At 41.3% G+C, this 23,795-nt stretch overlaps 1 protein-coding gene across 4 annotated transcripts in view; it reads right to left on the bottom strand.

Moving 5' to 3' along the window:
* Nucleotides 1-23,795, bottom strand: part of arhgef37 (Rho guanine nucleotide exchange factor (GEF) 37) — a 97,530-nt gene that overhangs the window by 24,662 nt on the left and 49,073 nt on the right. For all 4 annotated transcript variants that reach the window (XM_080201623.1, XM_080201625.1, XM_080201622.1 and 1 more), the window contains 5 exons: nucleotides 17,786-17,985; nucleotides 13,733-13,863; nucleotides 9,128-9,232; nucleotides 4,583-4,696; nucleotides 4,161-4,490 (listed from right to left, as the gene is read on the bottom strand). In XM_080201623.1, coding sequence (XP_080057749.1) covers nucleotides 4,161-4,490; nucleotides 4,583-4,696; nucleotides 9,128-9,232; nucleotides 13,733-13,863; nucleotides 17,786-17,985 — 880 coding nt within the window. The remainder of the gene's footprint in view (nucleotides 1-4,160; nucleotides 4,491-4,582; nucleotides 4,697-9,127; nucleotides 9,233-13,732; nucleotides 13,864-17,785; nucleotides 17,986-23,795) is intronic.

Raw genomic sequence — 23,795 nt, 5'->3', positions numbered from 1 at the left:
TAGTGGGTTTATTTTCAAATAAACTTGTTGGACTTTAACCTGGTGTTGTGAGAATTCTTACCGTGTTTACCCCAGTCCAACGCCGGCATCTCCTCATCATGCAGACTTTGAGCAGGTTTAAATCTGCCAGCATGGACAAGTGTTGGTGTGCATGCATCATTAAAAAAATTATAAAATACAACATTTTTATGATGCCAATAGGCACCTGGCAACCTCTGCATTAAACCGGAGCATAATTATTGAAGCAAACCGAGAAACATGAGTGAATTTTCCTTTTTTTCATTCATGAGATGGGGCCAGTGTTGTTGCCAATCCATAATTGCCCTTGGGAAGAGATTGGTGAGCCACCTTCTTGAATCACTGCAGTCTATTTGGGGTAGGTATGGCATAGTGCCATTAGGAAGGAAATTCCAGTGACTAAGCGACAGCGAAGAAATGGTGGATGGTTTGTGTAAGTGTTTGAGGGGGACATGCAGGGGAAGGTGTTCCTATGTGTCTGCTACCCTTGTCCTTCTAGGCAGTAGGGATCATGAGTTTGGAAGGCACTTCGTTACTGCTGAGGCTAATCATAAAGAGCGGGCTTCAGATTTGTTGCTTTGGCTGGATACTTACAGGTACTGAGAGTCACGCATTCCATTTGTGTCAAGCAAGACACCCTCAGACAACCAGTCACATTCACACTCAAAAGGGATTTTACTCCATTAATATAGCCACTAAAATATTGTCATTTTTGTATATGAAAGATAACCCAAGAAGCTGACATGATGCCTTCATCTGTACCAGTCAAATCTCTCTCAGATATTCCAAGTTCCAAGCAGAATCAGTGACTGTCTCCTTGTAGACAAAGGGCTTGCCTCCAAGGATGTGGATGATAACACCCATGAGGAGCTCTGCTAATGAAGCCCAGAATAACTACAAAATGAACACCATGAGCACAAGAATGTTCATTAAGCAGGCCAGTGGGATGCTGAAGATGAGATTCAGGTGCCTGAATGAGTCAAGACTGACTCATTCAGGTACACTTCAGCCAAGCTTCATCTGGCACACCAATGCTGAATTCATTTGTGCCCACCGTCAGATCCCAGCTCAAAGCAGTCCCACAGTCAACAATTCATCCTTCCCACTGACACCCTTTTCTCATTTTGTATTCTGGTCGTTACATTTCCCTCAATGCTGATGGTCACTGAGACAGGGGGACAGGCAACAATGGACAACAGAACATCGGAACATCGGAATAGAAGCCAGGTGGATGGTTTGACATTGAGTGGGAATGCGGATCAGTGACATGCTTGGGAATCTGGCAGGAATTTGTACAGGACTTTATCAGCAAGAGCCAATCTGAGCTTGTAGCTGGAAAGCTGGCCAATAAATCTTTGTGGACAGATTCTTAATGCTTGCAGCTCATGCATGACCGCAATTTTTAATGGCACTTGTGCACAAGTCAAGCAGGCTCAAAACAGGGGCAAGAAGGAAGGATGGGTGGAGATCAACAACAGAGAAAGAAATACAGGGATGGCATCAGAATGAGGAAACATTGCTCCATAATGATTCCCTGGACGCACTTTTGCAGATAATCAGAGAAAGGAGACAGTTCCTGATTCCAGTGGGCAGAAAGAGGCAGCCAGCAAGTCTCACCATGGACACATGGCAGGAGCAGGCTAACGTCATAAACAGCCAAGACCGATTGTAGGAACCTAGGTCCAGCGCAGGAGGCGATTCAATGACCTGCTGCAGCCTGGAAAGGTAATTGATTTTTAGAGTTGCAACCTAGAAATAGTATTAATTAAAAGGTTTAAATAAAAGCAAAATACTGCAGATGCTGGAAATCTGAAATAAACACAACAGGTCTGTTGGCATCTGTGGGGAGGGAAACAAAGTTAAGATTTTGAGTCCACTAACCCTTCTACAGAACTGAGGTATGGAATGGGAGTTGGGGGTGGGGAGGTCAGGGGCAGTGAGAAGGTTGGAGTGGGTGAGGGAATCAGAAGGTGGGGGGTCAGGGATCAGAGATCAGGGTGAGGGGTCGGAGGTGGGGAGGTTGGCAGGATGGAAAGTTGGGGGTTGGCGGGAATTGGACGTCGGTGGGGGCAGGGTATGGATCAGGTTGGGAGGGGTCAGGTCACAGCTGCTCTAACTAGATCAGTGGGGTAATTCAGGTCAGCAATAAGAGTTGGGCCAGCAATTTGGAGTTGGGCGATTGGGGGAGTGGTGCAGATGGGGACCGGAGTTGGATGGATTTCCATGGGGGGGATCGGGTGTGAATATGTTGGAGGGGTAATTAGTCGGGTGGGTGGGGGAGTCCCGTGCGGGGATCTGTCTGGGTATTTAAAATGGCTATATAGAAGTTAGAAGTGGTTTATATCTTCTAACCTTTCCTGAGTAACTATTAACATAACCCAGGCAGAAGTTAGTGATTTAAATTGTTTTATTGGATGCTGTCAGTGCAGCACAATTGCCCAGGGCAAGGTGATGCTTATGGACAGTTTCCGTGCACATGCTTACCTGGGAAGTTCTGAGAGGTATTCCCCAGTGCATCTTTGGGGTACCCCCCCCAAAATCTGATGATGGGGAACCAGGAAGTTACGGGACAGTGTCTCATGCCATGTTCTGACTAGTACAATGTTATATTTTCACCTTTGCTTCCAATAATTCTATTACTTACATTCTAAATTAGTGACCTGTCCTTTTTGCCAATCAGATTATTCTTGAAAAGTTTTCTTACTCCATAGTTTAGTATTGAATTCAAATCCCAAAACCCACGAGCTTTTAAGTTCAAGTTTATTTATACGTGTCACAGGTTGGCTTACATTAACACTTCAATGAAGTTACTGTGAAAATCCCCTAGTTGCCATGCTTTGGCACCTGTTGGGGTACACTGAGGGGAAATTTAGCATGGCCAGTGCATCTAACCAGCACATCTTTCAGAATGTAGGAGGAAACCAGAACATCCGGAGGAAACCCAAGCAAGTCTGATCACAAAAAATTCAACCCTATCTTCCCCTTTAAATATTTATCTTATTCTATCAGTCTTAATATTTAGATTTTAATGGCTTATGTGATATTTTGAGGCCTGGTTTTATCATGTTAAAATATTATTTAGCTGAAAATTAAGTTTGCGAACCATTTTGTGGGATGTGGTAGCTGGCAGACTAGATAATCTTGACAGACTAGATAATTTTAACAGATATATAAATCCAATTTTTCTCATGACAGCTCAGCAAATTTGTTATTGAGTAGCAGAGCCATACGGTTCAGAAAGGTCGCAGTCTGATGTGCTCTAACTTTAAATGCTTGCCAGTATTCACATGGATATTTGGTTGAGCCATTAGAGGGCCTAGCACGCCAGTAAAATTATACTCCAGGAAAGGCATCACTTTCAACAGAAATCATATTAAGAAATAGATTTTTACAGGCTGCAACAACCTTTCTTTCCCACCAATGTTCTGATTTTTCAAAAATAGTTCATTGTTCTAGTGAAGTACACAGCTAAATATGGTAATAGCTGGGTGCAATAAAACACCTTCTTCTTCTTTGCACTGATACCTTTGCCTCAGTATGACTTTCCTCTTTTTCACATAATGTATCCTTACGTATTTTCTGAACCAAACTGTTCACTTCATAGTTTGCATCAGCCATTCATACCATGTGCTCAAGACAACTGTGACCTGCATCAAAATTGTTCAGAACCCCGTCAAGACCTCAGACTTGTAAAGACACTTTCCTGTCGTCTATAATTTTTTGTTTAAGAAAGAAATCGCTGTACTTCAGAGATCCCCTTTTAAGTCAGCTGCTGGTGACACTGGGCTCTGCTATGTAACATAAGAGGTTGGCCCTCCCTGTTTGCCCTTCCGAGCACATCTCTGTTAATGTAATGCAATGGCACATGCATCAACCTTCGTGGGACTATGGTGCTGCTGCTTCCCTGTGTATAGAGACATTTTTAGAGTGTAATAGGTTTGAAGGAGTAAGATTGGTGCATGTTCACTCATCTGCAACCCTGTCAGACAAAAGCACCTTCAAACAGATAGCAGGGAGTTCAGATTTCCCACAAATCTGGATTGCATTTGAATCCAGATCCCAGAGAGGAAATATACAACATTATCATCCAATTCACCATTAAATCTCTCTAATACAATTAATAATGCAAAATGAAGTATTACCTCATTCAGATGCTTGCTGGTCAGTTGAAGCACTTTGGTGGCTAAGTCACGATGAACAGTGATAATTGCTTGAAGAATCTGTTCAAGTAACTGTAGTACAATTTCGTTAAATCTAGGGAGCTCGGTGAGCAATAAAGAATGCAATGCTTTGTAAGTCTGCATAGCATCCTTCTCATCATAAGATGCATTACCTTCTTGCTTCACCTTCTCTTGGATTTTTTCATAATCTAATAATTTATCGTTATGCTTTCTAACCAGCTGCTGTGGGCCACTGAACAAACTTGTGAGGGCACATAGTGGTTCATAAATGATGGATTCCAGTCTTCTTCTCTATTTGAAACAAAAATATTTCAATACAACAGGTGTAACTTAACACACTATAATACCCATAAATTGTAAGCCTTTACGTTGCCTTTACTTACAAATTCAGGAATTATCTGCTGATGGAGTATCTCATTGAACGCCTGATAGCAGACAGTAGCGCGTTCATCCACCAAATCAGATACATAATGGTAGGACCGCAGGCTTTGAAAATGCTAAGCCAAAATTAGAGAGAAGACAATTAAAAGATGGAGCAGTGTCAGATGTCAGTGTATAATGGATGCATGATTCGTAGACATTAGTATTACTTAGTAAATATATCATATCAACTTTATAAAGCAAGCTAAATATATCTGAGGGCAGCCATTATTTGTGCAGTAACTATTTCTTCACCTTGATACCTTAAATTTAACACTGGGCTTCCAAAAAAGAGATATGGGCACCAAATACATTCCTTGCTTTAACATGCAAGCTCTAACATGAAGTGAAGATATGTCTGATGGAAAGATACCAAAGTGAAAGTTAAAACCAGTGCACTGAGTTAAAAAAAAATCAATCCTTTAGTGCTGAACTCAATAGCCTGCTGTTAAAATCAATGCTTTCTGAGTTGGTACATTACCCGATTGCATACATTTGCCATTATCATGATTAAATTTGAAGGTTCCTGTGTTGTCACAGCTTTCGCTTCTACTCTAAATGAAATTAAATGATGAATTTAAACTTTATGAATGTAAATATTACACTCAAATGATACTTTATCAGTCTTTGGATATCATCTTAAACATAATACAGTGTCATTTAACTGGCTAAATTGCTCAGCGTAAATTATAATTACCACATACATGAACATGAATGAATTTACATTAGAATATATTGATAGAGAAAAGTACTAACCTAAGCCTGGATTTTCATAGTTGGGCCAATCAAGACACCTTTAAAATGTTGAATGAGACCTAATGCCAGGATTCCCAAACTCATCCCTCTTTCTGGAATTGTTTCCAGCATGGGATAAGGGTGCAGTTAGTGAGTGCACATGCAGTCATGCCCCCTGGGATGACTGGCTCCATTGGTTGGCGGGTATGGGCATTTCAAACCCCTTCCCTGTAATTTTGACGGAGTCAGGTCTGTTTCTGATTCATGGCACCTCAGAGGAGTTGTAAAGCAGAGGGATCCCTCCTGTCTTGCGTCAGGAGCCAAAATAAAAACAGCCGCTCAGCACTCCATTTGAGAACAATTGCCCCTCTTATTTGTTCACAAGACTGTTTGAGCATACACAGCCATTCATAGTATCAATTACAAAATTAATCCATTGCACACCTCTTAATCCTATTTAAATAAACACATCGGCATTGAAGAAACACTTTAAGGAAAGTTCAATTTATTACAAGATATAAGAGATGTTAATCAGACGAAGCTAGCACTCCTTTGAAAGTCATGCCTGAGAATGGTCAAAGGGAAAATGCTAGAATCCATTATTAAGGAGATTACAGCAGGATGCTTAGAAAATCACAATGTGATCTGGAAAATGTGGCTTTGTGAAAAGGAAATTTTGTTTGATTAATCCATTAGTCTTTTGATGAAGTAACAGTCAAAGTGGATAAAGAGGAACTGGTAGGTATGGCGTACTTGAATTTCCAAATGGCTTTTGGTAAAGTGCCACAACAAATGTTACAATACAAGATAGTGTACATTGTGGGGATAATATATAAGTATGGATAAAGGACTGGTTCACTAACAGGAGTAGAGAGTAGTGTTAAATGGGTCTTTTTCAGGTTGGCAAGCAGAGTGCCACAGGGACCAGTGCTGGTGTCTCAACTATTTAAAATCTACGCCAATGATTTGGATGAAGAAATTAAATATACAGTTGCTAAATTTGCCAATGACACCAAGATAGGGAGGAAAATAAGTTGTCAAGATCAGGCAGGGACTCTGCAAAGGGATATGAATAGCTCAAATGAGTGGGCAAAAAATTGGTAGATGGAGTATAATGTGAGAACATGTGAAATTGCTAAACTCCTCCACTGTGTGTTTGAAATCCAGATCTGTTATAACAGGCCATGATCTCCATTGTGACAAGAGCTTCCTTGGTGACATTGTGCTCCCTAAAGTGCAGTGCCCCACCCATTTCTCTGATTATTTATTATAATCAGTGATGAACTCCCCTGCCTTTGCCTTCAGTTAAGCTGATTTCTTTGCTGGTGGCCCTGCTAGCTTTTTGACCCTTCCATAACGCCCAACATTCCTTATGATGAAGGATATCTCGAAATTCTGTCTGAGTTATAACAAGTAGTCATTAGTACCCTGCCTGACAATCTGTTGGGTTTTACTTTGAGTGGTTAACAAAGCATTCAAAGTTTTCTCACTCTGAACTCCTTTGTAGTTAATGAGGATGGACTGCGAGACTTCAGTGACAGGTTACATCACAGCCATGTTAGCCTTGAACCAGTTAGCATCTTTTCATTGTTGTTTCCTATATGTTGAGAGTGTGGTATTGTAGATGGTGTCTCATAGTATTTTTCCATTTTGCTTCGGCACTCTGTGTGGAAATGCTGTGAAACACCTGTTCAATCCAGCCAAGGAATCATTGGTTTTTATCTGGTTGAGCAGCATTGCTGACTGAATAGAGCACAGCGTTTCTGCTTTGAATGAAAAAGCTTGAAAGGTTGCATCCTCACCCGAGTACAATGCAGGGTGTGATCTGTATCACAGTCAGCACTGTGGTAGCTGTATGCGTCGTGAATGCGTTCAGAGACATGTCTGGTGATAATCAGATCCAGCTGGTGCCAATGCCCTGATCCTGGATGTCTTCAGGACACCATGTAACAAATTTTTTTTCTGAAAGAAGGTATTAGTTACACAAAGCTCAAGCAACCTCTGTCTGTTCTCACTTATAATTCCCGGGTCATGATATCAGGGCCATATCTCATGATCCCACTGTTGCAGTGAATTTCCCCATAAGGAAAGATGTTCTGACTTCGGGATTCTGTTGATTACAGTGCCAATTTCCTCAGAGGACAGGTCTCTCACCTCTCCATTGGAGCACAGTATTGCAGCGTAGATACTCTTGAGGTTAAGTGAACTTGCTTTGAGTTGAGAGGTGACAGGAAAGAAAACATTCTGAACCATATCTTATCATTGAGAGTAGTGAGTTCCTCACAGTGAAATCTACGTCTTGCTCACACGTTGCCTCTGAACTATTCCCCACGCAGATGAATTTGTAATGCTTTCCTTTCAGTGATGCATTCTTGGTGAGCCTAGTCTCTTGTAGGGAAGCTAAGTCAGTGTTTAGCTTGTCAGGTTCCATGTCAATCACAGCAGTCTATAGACCAACTGCAAGTTGTCTGTCAGTCCCTAATTGTTCCAGCTTGCTAGTGGAAGAGTTGTCATCTTCTTTCTTGTTTGTTAGTGTGATGTGATGAATTCCTTCCATTTGTTGAATGGAGACTCTAAGCTGCAAACACTCATTAGAGCAGATGGACTATGGTAAGTCAGCACTTTACTGATCAAGGACTGCCTATCTTAAGGTGGGTGTTGGCTGACCAGTGCGACACAATGACCATTCCACTACCAGACACAGTCCATACCATTTGTTCTCTCTGCTGATTGAATTGGGGTTATCACTTGTAACTGCTGTCTCCCGTAATGTGTTACACTCTGCAATGACCCTGTAGTGTCCTCTCCAGGGTGTAATCTTCGGCAAAATTTGTGGAGATCAATGGCTGTTCTCTCAACCTCCCTGGCTAAGCTAAAGGGATACAAAAGTCCACCTTTAGTGCCAGCTTGATCACAGGGGCTTCTGGAAAGATGGCATATTTTGGCATCGGTCCACCTTTGGGCTCCAATCCAGACTTTTTGTCAGAGTTTACATCTTTCATCTTCAAGTTTCCTGAAATACCCACAAGTGGTGCTATTTGCCCATAGCTCAGAGTTTGGTTCACGAAGTCAGGGTGTGTTCACATGCAAGTTGGTCTGCACAGTGCATACCTGGTGGAGGTGGTGGGGACAAACCTCCTCTGGGTTCCTCTACAGTGTTCGCCTGGAGCCACGAGAATCCTAGTTTCTGCGTGTCGCTATGAGGATGCACAGCTGAGGACTTGCCGATGGAGAGGCTGTGTACTGACAGGACACATTTGCCTCTCCTTTCCACATTGCTGCTAGCCAGAGGTGCAGGTTGAAAATGAGAAGCAGACTAACATGCAGAAACAAAAAAACATGCTTACTCTTTTCATCACAGACTAGACGCATCACATCGACCTACTGGAGACAGGCAGCCCAACACATTTGTTCTTATTCACCACCATTAAAGGATAATAAAACACTGTGTACCAACTGGTGGTGGAGGGGAGGAATTAGTTATCTGAAATTACTAGCTGAAAATTATCAGACATAATGAAAAAGCAACAATGATAAGGTAAAAGAGAATAAAAGATGCATTTTATAAAAAAAACTGAAATAGGAAAGTACCCATAACATAGATACTGATGCACCAAAGAAACAAAGGGGAAGAAAGAAAGAATAAATGAAAAGCAAAATGTAATCTATACAGTAAAAAGAAATGGAAGCTCTCTAGGAATGTGACACTTACAAAGTGTCATAAAGAAAATTAAATTAAAATGACAAGACTATAACAAAGTGCACTAAGTTACCTCCATATTTGTGATATAATTTTCTGTGTTTTTCTTCAGTGCTGTAACATTTTTTTCAATTATACAGAAAAGTTTTACTGAATCGTCATAATCCTTGTCTTTTACCTGATAATAGATGGAAAGAGTTTTTGGTAAAATGTAATATTTATTTGTCGTTTTTAAGTATTATCACACAACTTCAGATTAATTAATTGATCGATTTCAACAGCATTGATTGCCATTGCAGCCATAACCCTCCCAGCTACTTGCCTGTTTGCCAAGGGGGTTATTTCAGGTTCCCGGCAGAAGTGGGTTTCAATCTAAAATCCCACCCAAGCCATTGTACAACTAAAGTTTCTCATTGGGTTGAAGCGGATGACTGGCAGGGCTTAAGAGGCTGAAACCTGGAAGTTGAAAAGCTCACAAGCTTCACTTTGCAGCATGCTGAATAATTTCCTGCCTGCAGTCGCCCCCACTTTCATAGCTTCCAACAGGATCTAAAATCAGCCATTTAGTCTCTTCATCTCCTTTCTGTTTTTTCTTTATTATTTGTATTCCTTTCTCTCTTTCTCTATCTGCTTCTGCACCTCAGCAGTATCTCATATTGAGGTAGATTTTAACTTTGGCAACCTTATCCTCATTCTCCCTGCGGCGGCGCGGGCTCGTTGGGCCGAAGGGCCTGTTTCCCGTGCTGGGTTGTTCTTTGTTCTTCTCCTCTTTGTTTACATATTTCATTTGGCTCTTTCATATTCCACATTACGTATTATGGAAAGGAGATACAGACATTAAAGAAGATGCAAAAAAGATTTGGAAAAGTGATGCCAAAAGTAGGAGGAAAAGAGCTCTTTTTTGTACAAAATAGAAAGCTGAGTTTGATCCCTAGTGGAGACCTTATATAGAAGGGCTTGATAGGATAGGTGAAGGGCAGCATAGTAGCACAGTGGTTAGTACTGCTGCCTCACAGCTCCAGGGACTTGGGTTCGATTCCCAGGTTGGGTCACTGTCTGTGTGGAGTTTGCACATTCTCCCCCTGTCTGCGTGGGTTTCCTCTGGGTGCTCCAGTTTCCTCCCACTGTCCAAAGATGTGCGGGTTAGGTTGATTGGCCATGCTAAATTGCCCCTTAGTCTTCTGGGATGAGTAGGTTAGAGGGATTAGCAGAGTAAATATATGACGTTATGGGGATATGGCCTGGATGGGATTGTTGTTGGTAGAGGCCCAATAGGCTGAATGGTCTCCTTCTGCACTGTAGGGTTTCTATGATTCTATGATAGGGAAGATGTTTGGACTTGTCAGGGGACATTAAAACTATGAGTGCTAAACATTAGAAAGTCACTAATAAATCCAAAAGAAAATTCAGAAAGGAATTATTTATCCAGAGAGCGTTAACCATATGGAAGTTGCAAAGTGTAGTTCAGCATAGGTGAGTTTAAGGGAAATCTAGGTAAGGGCATAATGGCAAAAATAACAGAAGGTTATGCTGATAGGGTTTGAGAAAGAGGGGAGAGAGGAGGCAGCTTCCAGACCTAGACCAGACATGAACTAGTAGCTTGCATCAACAATGAAACTGTGTCAACCTGATATAATAGAAAACTACTGAATATTAAGCTTGCTGCTCTGGACCCAATATTTTAGAATGAGGATTGTAAAATATACATTGTTATCATTACAAAGGCAAATCTGTGGAAGGATGATAATAATCCAAATCAGTCCAAGCTACCCTCCATAAGAGCATCCATTCATTAAATGGTGATAAGATTCACAGGACAGGAATTCAGATGCCAACTTTATTGAAATTGGTCCAGGTTAGCACTCAGTGTTAAGCATGAGCGCTTTATCACAATGATCTTGAAAGTGACCTTCCTTGTCAGTCAAAGATATTGACGCGTGCATTTCATTGCTTCTTTTCCACGTCAAAGGGAGCTAATGTAACACAGAACATTGCCAGTTCACTTTCAGTTGGATAACTTGAATGCTTTCAAGATTCATGAAGATAAACTTGTGCTTGATGCATAGCAAGTTCATGATATTATATAAAGCATGTTTAGCATGAATCAATTATCATATGCAGCAGAGTTCACCACGAAACCTGCTGCTAATAGTCAAATATCATTCTGTTTATTTCTATTAACAAAAATTCAAGAAACACTTTTAAATATGATTTTGTACAGTTGAGAATCATGATTGTAATACATATAAAAAGACAACACAAAATCTTAATGGGTCAACTCAACAGTAAATTGACTGAGGAGGGCTTCATTGAGCCAGTTGATCACGGGAAATGCTAATATTTGTCTTAATTGTGCTTTGTTTTGCAATGCTGCCATTTTCGTACTTTTGAGTTTTGACATGATAGAAACATTGACGGAACATAGAAAATAGGAACAGGAATAGGCCATTCTGCCCATTGAGCCTACTTCACCATTCATTATGGTCATAGCTGATCATCCATTCAGTAACCTGTTCCCACTTTCCCCCAGAAGCTTTGAATCCTTTAGCCCCAAGAGCTTTACCTAACTCCTTGAAAACATACAATGTTTTAGCCTTGAATACTTTCTGTATTAGAGAAATCCAAAGGCTCACCACTTTCTGGGTGAAGAAGTTTCTCCTCATCTCGGTCCTGAATGGTGTACCCTGTATCATCAGACCGTGAACACTGATTCTGGACCACCCACCCACACTCGCACCTCCCCCCCCCCCCGCCCCCTGTAAGGAACATCTTTCCAGCATCTATCCTATCCAGTTCTATTAGAATTTTATAGGTTTCAATGAGATCCATTCCCCTAATTCTAAACTCCAGCAAATATAATTCTAACTGACTCAATCTCTCCTCATATGTTAGTCCATCATCCCAGAATCATTCTGGCAAACTTCTGCTGCCCATAGCAAGAACCTCCTTCCTCAGATAAGGAGACCAAAACTGCACACAATATTCTGGGTGTGGTCTCACCAAAGCCCTGTATAACTGCAGCAAGCCATCCCTGCTCCTGTAGTCAAATCTTTTCGCTATGGAGTCCAACATACCTTCCTCGCTGTATGCTGCACCTGCATGCTTATCATTGAACCATTCTGTGTTCAGAATTTATTTCAGAATGCTATTTGTTCCTGTTGCTATTCTAATTTAAAATGACAGACAGTAAAGTCTAGCACTCAGGCTTTAGATTGAAGGGGATAGAATTTTATATATTACAGGGATGGTCCTCCACAAATTTAACAAGTACATATTCATATTCCTGCACATCACCAGTAAAGAATAAGGTATATATTCCCATTCCTACTACCACTACTAGACCAGCATACCATTAAACTAATACTGAACACCATACTACCACTTTTAGAAAACAAATCTTACTTCCGCAGGGCCCGTTCTCTCCACGACACCCTGGTTCATCACACCCAACATCTCATCCCCTGTCCACAGCACCTTCCCATGCAATCGTAGAAGATGCAATACCTGCCCCCTTTGCCTCCACCCTGCTCACTATCCCAGGTCCTAAACACCACTTTCAGGTGAAGCAGTGCTTCACATGCACCTCCTTCAGACTGGTCTTTTGCATTTGATGCTGCCAACATCAGAGAGACCAAACACAGACTAGGTGACCATTTTGCTGAACACCTTTGGTTCAACCATAAGCAGGATCCAGACCTTTCTGTTGCTTACCACTTTAACACTCCACCCTGCTCTCCAGTCCATATGTCTGTCCTTGGCCTTTTGCAATGTTCTAGTGAACCCCAACACAAACTGGAGGAATAGCAGCTTATCTTCCAATTGGGCACTTTACAGCCTTTCGGACTGAACACTGAATTCAACACCTTCAGAACATGAACTCTATCCTCCACCTTCATCCCATTTCCATTTATTTCATTTCACTCTGTTGTTTTGTTTTTTCATTTCATTCATTTTTATCATCCTTCTTTCTCAGTTCCATTTTTCTACTTCTCCATTCCTGCTTTCTTTCTAGTCCCCACCACTGCCCCCCACCATTCCCCCCCACCCCCACCTTCAGGGCAACTGCCTTAACCATTTGTATCTTTGTTCTGCCATTCACGCACCTGATCACTTGATGGACAGTTTTAGCACCTCTCTCAGCCTTCTCCATCCTCATTTCCGTTCCCTTTGTCCTATTAAGCATCCACCACCACACTATCCTCATAGTATAAATCTTTTCTTGATTTTTCTTTGCTCTTAGCTGTGACGAAGGGTTATCCAGTCTTGAAATATTGGCACTATTCTCTCTCCACAGATGCTGTCAGGCCTGCTGAGATTTTCCAGTATTTTCTGTTTTTGTTTCTTGCTTCCTGTATGTTGTCCACTTAGTTAGTTTTAGGTGTTCAGATTGATTGAACTGTACTATCATCTGCTGAGTCTAGTGTTCATCCCCCTGTTTTTTTCTTAGCTGGACTTAGAAATCTGAAATCTATAGATGACAAATTGGGTCAAATTCATCATATTATGAGCCATCTGAATAAGCGTATTGCGCTTCAATTGAGATTGAGTCTGGATTTGTTGCTTGTCCACAGCAATTGCAATATTGCTAATAGACAATACCATGGCTTTACTTGTAGAATGCATTGCGAACTTGCTAATGTTTTTATGTAAGCAATAAACTTCTGGACAAAGAACTTACTTTTGGAAGGATTCCAGTTTCATGTTTAATAACTTGGCTGAGTCTGGATGCCTTCTTTGCAATTGAATGCTTGTTTATTCTGCTGATTGTATCCCTTATTGAAAGATTTTCTTGTCTGCTGTATTTCATTGCTGTTGGAATTGTAAGTAATATAAAACATTAGTATCAAAGCCATGTCTGGTATTTATTTCTGATGGGGCTAATATCTGGTAGATGATGCATGTTTGTTTAATTCAATTCATCTGCTGTCAGAATGCAATGTGTAATTGTCAGAACCAAGTCTTTGCCTTTGGCACTCTATTACATTCTGTACCAGTTTCCACTGTACCAAATCTGCCCCGTCCACACAGGATCTGATAGCAAATGAGAATTCCAAAGTTCGAATATGACTTTCTCACACATCAACAAAATTCATGTGCAGCTTCTCCCCTACTTGTTCCCTCCATCTCCGCCCAATCCTGAACTTAGCCAGCTAAGTAATACCCCTTAACCCTATGTTTGCAAAAAAGAGCAACTATTTACCCTTCTCAAACATTTTTCCTGCTATCTACAGAAATGTTCTTGCTACCCTGACCTTAAAGGGCCCAACTTTGTCCCTTTCTTTCTCTCCTCTCGCTTTTGTCCAAGTTCTAACCTTCCCTGCCTGTTTAAGGTCCATGCATGCTTCATCACTGTGAACTTCTTCATCTACTTCTCCATCACTTTCTTTCAAATTTGATCAAACTGGCTTCAGTACGACCCATGGCCTCAACATTACTGTAACCATTGCATATTGCCTTTCTTCTTCCAGATCCCGACTCCTTGCCTTAGTGATTTCAAAATTGCCATCCTTGTTTTCAGGTCTCTCGATGGCCCTGTCCTACCCTTTGAATAGGCATCTGATAAGATTCCACACAAGAGGCTGTTAGCCAAAATTAAAGCTCATGAAATTGAAAGCAAATTATTGACCTGAAGATTGATTACAGAGAGTAGGAATAATGAGTATGAACTGTACTTGCAAGGAAGTGACTAGTGATGTCCTTCAAGGAATTGTCCTGGGCTTTAACAATTCACTATATTTATTAATAATTCTTTTTTAAGAAATACAGTAGAGAGCTGTATATCCAAGTTTTTCAACGCAAAGATTGGCCACAAGGTGAATAGTGCTGACAAAACCATAAAATTGCTAAGAGCCACTGACAATAGGCAAAATCTGTTAAGATTGTCAATAATGCAGCCAAGTATGAGATCACTCATTTCAGATCATAAAAGAATAGATCCAAATAATTTTTAAATGGTGAGAAGATTGGAACAATGAAATTTACAGGCCCATGGGCACAGAAAACTAAAACACATTGATAGGTACAACAAACAGAAAAAGATTATGGAAAGTTGGCCAATATACAGAGGGCTAAAATATAAATGGTGCACAAGGGGTGGGGTTAATTTTGCTATAGCAATACAAGGCCTGGTTAGACCACATCTTGAGTCATGTTCAATTCTGGGCACCACACCTTAGAAAGGATAAAGAAGTCCTCAGTGAGACATCAAGACCTTACTCTGTATATTTTTATAAAATACATATAGACATCCTTGTTGCTATTTCAGAAATTTTAAAACTGTATAAAAACCTTAAAATGGCTGAACCTATGTCAGCTGTCTGTGACTTCTGAACAAAAGAAGCCACATTGCAGTTTCATGGAAACACATGTAATTATCTCTGAGGACATACTAATGGACTACCTGTGGACTGCACATTCCAATTTCACAGATAGCTCTGTACTTAATAACTGAGGCTGGATAGAAGAAGACTAATAGTCTGCTGAGACACAAGGCCCTGTAATCTTACTTTCAATTCATAATCATGATGTGGAGATGCCAGTGGTGGACTGGGGTGGGCATGTAAGAAGTATCACAATACCCGGTTAAAGTCCAACAAGTTTATTTGGAATCATGAGCTTTCAGAGTGCTGCTTCTTCCTCAGATGAGTGTTCATGAGTGGGATGCACTCATCTGAGGAAGAAGCAGCACTCCAAAAGCTCATGATTCCTAATAAAACTGTTGGACTTTAATCTGGTGTTGTGAGAATTCTTATTCAATCCATAGTGATGGAGACATTTAGCAACCTTTGAAACCCAGCTGCATTCCAAATGATGGATACACATTCATTGTTGGAGATCAGATGGAGAGATAGGAGTCATGTGACATAGGCCTCTGGCTTGTTGAACAAGTAAAAATTACTTTGCTAAGCTGAAGAGCTCCGTCTGTTCTTTATCAGTAGACCAGCAGCCTCACAGACAATGGACTCCAGAGTGCACATCCGGCCCCACCTAAACTGTTTCTGCTGGAAATTAAGTACCATTGCCTACAAGATGATTCATCTCTCTGAGTCTATCTCGTCATGTGAAGTCAACATCATTGGAAAAGTGAAAGATACAATGTTGCTTTTTCAGCCCACCGACCTCCATGAAAGAATACCTCATTGAACTTTATCCTGGACTCTGAAACGCACTCAAAACAATATTTAGTTTCTCTGTGGTCTCCATACTGCAAAACCTTCTTCTCACTATTCCTCTTTGTACTGTATGAATGTGAGGGGTGGTGTTGTGACATCTTTTCCATGTTTTGATTGTGTGCAAATAAACAAATCCTTTGAGTTCATCCTACCTCAGGCTTGCTGTGGGGTTATTCATAGAAACTGAGGGGTTGGGAAATACACCGCCATTTCTAAAGAGGTAAGCAAATCAAAACACCTGCTTACGGACAAGTGGTGTGATTCAAAACTAGTGCTGTTGAAGTTAACCCCCCCTCCTGTCCATAACACTTGGAAGGAGTGCACCACAGATTCGCCAGATTGTTGGGAGTGGCACAGTGGCAAGCACTGCTGCCTCACAGTGCCAGGGACCCGGGTTCAGTCACAGTCTATGCAGGGTCTATATATCCTCCCCATGTCTGCATGGGTTACCTCTGGGTGCTCCGGTTTCCTCCCATAGTCCAAAAGACGCGCTGGTTTTTGACTCAGTAATCATAAAGGAACAGCAATGTAGTTACAAGTCAGGGTGATGTGTGACTTAGAAGGGAATTTGCAGGTGGCGGTATTCCCTTCACCTAATGGCAGAGTAAGAGTGGGAGAGTTTCCTGGTCAGCCATACTACAGAAGGCAATATCAAATCATTGCAGTATTTTGCCAAGCATAATCATGGACCAATCCCATGGAAGTACATGGTTGCGAAAGCATTCTTAATGCATGGTACCTGGAGGAAGAGAAGGTATTCACATCCACCTGCTTTCCTTGTTTTTCTACGTGTTAGAAGTTGTATGCTTGGAAGGTGCTGTTGAAGGGGCTTTTGTGACTTGTTGCAGTGCATTTTGCAGATGATGCAAATTGCTGCCACGATGTGGAAAATGTGAATGTTTAACATAGTCAGATGCTGGTTAAAAGAACTGCTTTGTCCTGTTGTGCCAAGCTTTTTGGGCATTGCTAAAGCTGCACTCAGCCAGGCAAGTTGGGAGTATTCCATCACACTCCTGACTTGTGCCTTGTAGATGATCGGCAGACTTCTGGGGAGTCAAGAAAGAGTTACTTGCCATGGAATTCCTAGGCTTTGATTTGCTCTTATAGCCAAAATATTTATGTAATTTGTCCAGTTAAGTTTCTGGTCAATGGTGACTCAGTATCTATGACAAGGCCTTTAAATATTTATGGGTGCTGCACTCAGAATTCTGTTTCTAAATCTGTCTGCTTCACTATAATGTCCCCAATTCCAAAAGCCTCCTCAAAGTTAACTTTTTCGACATGTCTCTTAACCTCTCTCCCAATTCCTGTTGGTATACAAATCATTCTTTGTGAAGCTCTTTCAGGTATTTGACCAGGCTAAAGGAACTGTGTAAACATAAGGAATTATTATGTAAAGCTGTCTGCCCCTAGACCATAAGATAGCAAACAACTCTGACAACAGTCGAAATGAAATGTTCCATTCATACCTTTGATCCACCCATAGTAAGACTGAACGGATATGTGACCAGTTTCAGAGGGGAAATAAACATATTGGAAAAATGAAAGATCATTCTTACCTACTTCCTTTAGTCTCTTGTATTCATTGATATTATGATTTACTTCTAGCATTGCCTCAGTAGCTTTTTCTAGTGCAGTGTAGCCTTCATCAGATTGCGGCGTATTTTCCAGTATAGTTTTTAAAAGTAATGGATATTTACCAATCCTCTGGACCGGAGTCACTAAGAAGAAAGTCAATGTAATGGCACCTGTATGAGCTCTGTTGAAAAAATTAGAATAGCATCATTGAATAATGTCTTTCTTTCGTAATTCTTCCATGGCACAGTGGTGTCTATTGCTACGATCCTATTGTTATCATTTGTTAAATTATGAAAGTTAACCTCTTGAATGATATCAAATGTGACATTGCATTGAAAAACCTAATCCCACATTTTGAGCGAGTGTGAAGCATGGTTATAATGGGTGCGATCTTACCGGCCATTCACATCCTGCTCCTGCTGCAGCGAAGTCGGAAGATTTGGCACCTAGCTAAATCTCCGTTCACAGGGATGGGAAAATCCCAACTGCAGGCGAGATTGGAGAATCCGACCCAATATTTACCTCACATGGCTTAGACTATAACCATCCAATACGATGCAAATGAGTCAGACCAATAGCAAATTTGAAAACTGATATCTGACGTATTTTACTTTTTTTTAGACATTGTGCTGATGGAGCTCTAGTTACAGAGAAAAGTAACTGATCTATACCATTGCCAAGAACTCTAATCCCCTGGTCTCTGCAGTTATTATTGTTATGGATGAGAACCAGATCGCTACACTTGCTTAATCTTAAAAATGTATGTAAAGATGCAAAATAAATGCCAATACTTCAAATATCAATGTTAGCACAGAAGCTGAGTTAACACAGTACTTCCTAATGGTGCTTTCAAAGTTTACACTGGTATCCTGACCAATGAAAGAAAAGGCCCTGGTTTTCTATAGCATGATTTGAGAACTCAGGATATCCCAAAACCATTACTGTCGGTAAACAAAGCATATTGATTCAGCTATTAGGGCAACTGAAACAATCTCAGAACCTTTAGCATAAGAATAATATATTGAACAGCGCGTGCCCTGGCATCTTTGAACATGCCTTGGCCACAATGCCAGAAGGCACTTTAGTGAGGCAAGACTGAGTTTTGAAGCAGTTCAGTCATTGGATGTTTCATTTCATCCTTGAGATATCATGTTCCACTTTTATAATGTTTGCTTTGAAACATCTTGGAAATAGAAGCAACAATGGTGGCTGAAATTATGGTTGGCAGATCGCAGTGGTAGTGTGGAAGCAAAACCTCTGTGCATTCTCTACCATCCACTACCACCTTAATTAGAGAGTGAGTCAGGACAGAAGCCAGGTACAGAAGATGCCAGACAATTATTCAGATCATGAGTCATATTCAAATGAAGGATTATCATACTTTTAAGAAAGATTAGAAAATCATAATTTAAAGGTTCATTTAATTTTAATGTGTTTTTTTTACAATAATCTTGTGATCTAGATGGTAAAAGAATATTGTTACATTTAGTCATTTGAATTTTTAATGTCATATCACTAATGATACTCCCTTAAATGTGATGTAGGTGCTGAAATTAAATTGGTGTTCTGACCTAATGGGCCATGCAGCAGCAGTAGCAGCAGACAGGCAGGACAGAATGCAACCCTTAGTACGAAAGAATATTTAGTTTGCTCCACCTCACTGCTCCTGTGAACTCCTCAATTGGCGATGAGACTCCATTGGCAATAGATGATGCTGTTGGTAATTGCAACTTTAGCGAAGATGATTGTTGCACACATCGATGATGTTAAAAGAGAACAAACTCATTCACTTACATTTGGAACTCAGCCATCTGGTTTCGCAAGTTTAGAAACCCTACCAATTCCCGGCAGTAACTATAGAACAGGTTCATCTAGATGTACCTGTACTATTACCTCATTGAGAATGGTGCATGATTCAGATGCATTATTATGAATGTGGAGAATCAGAGCTCTCCGACAGCTTAACTGTCTGTGATGCTATGCAGTTCAAAACGTTTGTTTGCTGAGTCTGAGCCAAGAAAAATTCTAGCATTCTAAAAACTATATTGACAGTATTCTAAAGTGAATCGCACCCTACCCAAAAGAAAGTCAACATGGTGTAAAAACAGGCTGCTAATTTGCTAGTGACTGTTTTGCACCGCCCCAAAGTTAGACTTCACTGCTGCTAACATCCAATCTAACAATTTGACTGCTAGAATTTGTCTCAGCATGAGTAAAGGAAGCATGAATCAGCCAGTGCTCCTGGTGGCTGTCCCTGCTAGAAAAAAAACTGTGGAGACTAGGTGAGGATTGGATCATGACAATTTTAATTCTCCATATGTTTGTATAGTCTGTCAATGCTCAAGGATTACATTTCTATATGGCCAGCTGAGCAAAGTACCACAAAGAGCCAGGAACTTGTCAACAGCATGTCACTTACAATGTCGTAATCAGACCTGAGCACCACTTGCGCTTTCTCTGCTTGTCTTTTCCCACATGATTATAATGAAAATTCACAATGCCAGTGCCATGCATGCAAACACATGTGACTTAGCTGCAGGGAACGCTTTTCAACCCACTGTCACCAGGCAATGCTGCATCTACATCTGGTCTATTAAAGGGTTGATGTTCAGAGTGGGAGGCCGTATTAATGCAGGATACTCCACACAGGTTGATAATAGCATCAACTTCGTAGAAATATCTGACCACCAAAGCCAATTGGTCCCATGCTTCAGGGATGTCTCCCTGCAAGTTGTCCTCCAGGTTGTTAAGGAAAGACTGGAGGTTCTCTTCCCTGAAGATGGTAAAACCAAACTGATCCGGACAGAGGTGACCGAGGAGGTGTGCAACCCTCAGGTGATAGGAAATCCTGGATCCAATGCAGGAAATGGTGAACAATCTACTCCGATCTGCACAGGTGAACGCTTGTGTCATATCTTCAACAGGAGTCCCTCATAGGGTCATAAAAATGTGTAAGTGTTAGTGAGCAGCTATGTCAGAAGGGTGAATGCATATTCAGCCTGAGTGCCACATGGCAATTAAGGACAAAGCAACTGGAAATGTAACTTTTGTGGGTGCTTAGATGCCACGTTTGAATAACAGGATCATTTGTGTAATATGGATGCCTGCAGACAAGGGAGTTAGGTATACATATCAAGGTTTTTACATTTTGTCATGCAAGACAAGCAGACATGCAGGAGAGGAGGAGGAGAGGAGGTGAACAGGGGGTGGTGTACCTGACCTTAGGCTCTTCACATCAACTGAGGAACAGGCTGGAGGGGAGGGAGCAACATCCATGGCAAATGAGGAGGCGGGACCAGCCAGCATAAGTAGGATGAGGCAACCACCTGGTAGTGGCAAATGGGTGGCACAGTGATTAGCACTGCTGCTCACAGCGTCAGGGACCCAGGTTCGATTCCAGCTTCGGGTCATTGTCTGTGTGGAGGTTTGCACATACTCCCTGAGTCTGTGTGAATATCCTCCGAGTGCCCTGATTTCCTCCCATACTCCAAAGATGTGTAGGTTAGATTGATTGACCGTGCTAAATTGACTCTTAGTATCAGGGGATTAGGAGGGTAAACATGTGGGGTTATGGGGATAGGACCTGGGTGAAACCGTTGTCCGTGCAGGCTAGATGTGCCGAATGGCCTCCTTCTGCACTGTAGATTCTATGGTTCGATGGTTGCATACTATGATAATTTCTAATATGATTCTGAAAAGGGTGGCGATTGCCAGGGGGAGCCAGGTTGAGTATTCACCTCCCTTGGCTAAGGGATCTAGAAATGGGAGGGGGGTGTGAAGGGGGCGGAAATGGTAGAGGCAGGTGTAGGTCACAGTTTCAAAATAAGGGGTCAGCCATTCAGAATTGGGATGAGAAATATCTTCACTCAAGGGGTTGAAGCCTTTGGAATCCTCCTACCCAAGAGGATTGGGGATGGTATATTCAAAACGGGGGTTGATAAGATTGTTGGATACCAAAGGAAGGCAGGGAATGGGAATAGTGCTAGAATGTAGAGTCATGGTAGATCATGCGTGATCTCTTTGAATGGCAAGGGGGGCTCGCAGGGCCGGACGGCCCACTGTGGTTCATGGTTTTTAATGTTCTTTAGTTCTGAAGGGCTGGCACCACCGACGCAGCTAAATCTCAGTGTGGGTCAGCATCTTCAAGATAGGAAACAAAAACAAAATGAAAGAGTAACTTAAAAAGATATAAAAAGCAGGTTACGTGATTTATTTTGTGGCTTTTGACAAGCTGACAGTAAAAACAGCAGCATTGGCTTCACTTCTCCACTACTCAAAGATATGATGCAGTGAAAGCAAAATCAATGACAGCCATGTGAAGAATTGTTTACTGTCTGTAAAATCAGCGATGTGTCTGCAGCATGTTTAAATAAAGCTATCTAAAAGAGAAATGGACAGAACAAACTAAAATCATGTTAATCATCCGTCATTGTAACTAATTTTTAATTAGCCCTGCTAATTTTTAAACTATTTATCTTTCTCATCACTACTGAGGGTTTACGTCAATATTTCACACTGATGTTTTTCAGATCCCATAGATAAAAATGCAAACATTCTGTACATGACTACTTTCTATGTGTCTATTCTTTACTTGCTTCCTGTCTGTCTTTCCACTGGCTTTTTCATTTGCTCCATAAATCATGTTATCACTTGATCATTCTCTCCGTGATTCCTAGCTGTCACTCCTGCTGTTTTCCTACTGCTCTCCATATGTGTAACGTTTCTCTGAGGAAGGTGTGATAATCACCAACTGAGCACCCAATTGATCTTCAATGAACTACAACACTAACGTCATCAATTCCCCAACTGTTTCTTAGTTGCATCACATGCTGAAACCCAAATGAAACATGTGGAGCATGTGGGTGGAGGGCTCACCTATTAGATATTGGTCACAGGCAGGTATATACTGACCTGTCATCTCCATGCTCCTGAACCAAGTGGGCTGAAGTCAGCTCAAGGTTAGATGCTAGGTCTCAGTTATTTGACTGGATGGGTTTGGAATCATAGGATTCCTACAGTGCAGAAGGAGACCATTGGCCCATAGAGTCTGTATCGATCACATTCCCACCCAGGCCCAATTCCCATAACCCCACATATTTAACCTGCTAATCCCTTGGCACTAGAGTCAATTTAGCATGACCAATCAATCTCATCTGCACATCTGTGGACAGTAGGAGGAAACTGGAGTACCTATCAAACCTCCACTGGCAGATCAACCATTTTAAGTAAATTAATTTCCAAGGAGATGGGGCAGCAACAGTTGCTATTCTTTCCATTTGCCCTCCTTTTCTCCTCTCCTTCTGGCTGTCTCTCATTTTGCCATCTCCATTCAAATTCAGCTCTTTCACATTCTCTTCTCTCCCTTTCTTGTCTTTTTGTGTCTTCACCCTATCTGTTACATGGGCATGCCCATCCTTAACAGAAAATTTCAATGTTATTTTACACGGTTTTGTGCATTTTCCAATATTTTGTAATATGGCTTTTGAAACCATAATCTATTCTGCAAGGATTATAAACTCTTTTCCAATAGCTGTCACATTGATTAAGTTACTACTATTTAGCTAGATATTGGACACAAGGCTGCATATTCCCATCCAAAAAAAGGGATGGAACTGAGACACGATGACAAAAGACATGGTGTGGCAGCCTACATGCTGATCTGTTGTTTCTGTTCCAACTCTGATGATTTTCTCAAGGATAGGGAGCAGTGTGGCTTCCTACCCTAGTAATTAGGCAGATTAAAGTCGTTAGGGAGCTCTTGAAGCATTTTCCTTCTGACTTCCCAAGCTTTTCAAGAGAGCGGACAGCTGTTAGGATCTCCTCGAATCTGAGCAGCTGCAACCTGGGGTGGCAGCACCAAATCCATTTATTTATTTCAAGAAGGTGAAAGTTAGGATAAAAAAGTACTGAGCAATAATAAAGTTTTACAAACCAATCTTTCCCGAATGCATCCTGAGTCCTAGCTTTCCACCAGCTCTTGTCACTTTGAAG

Source organism: Carcharhinus amblyrhynchos, chromosome 13 (assembly GCF_965287045.1).
Source record: "Carcharhinus amblyrhynchos chromosome 13, sCarAmb.v2.hapA, whole genome shotgun sequence".
NCBI lineage: Eukaryota > Metazoa > Chordata > Chondrichthyes > Carcharhiniformes > Carcharhinidae > Carcharhinus > Carcharhinus amblyrhynchos.
Note: the sequence above shows the minus strand (reverse complement) of the source record. Positions and strands in the feature narration are given on the sequence as shown.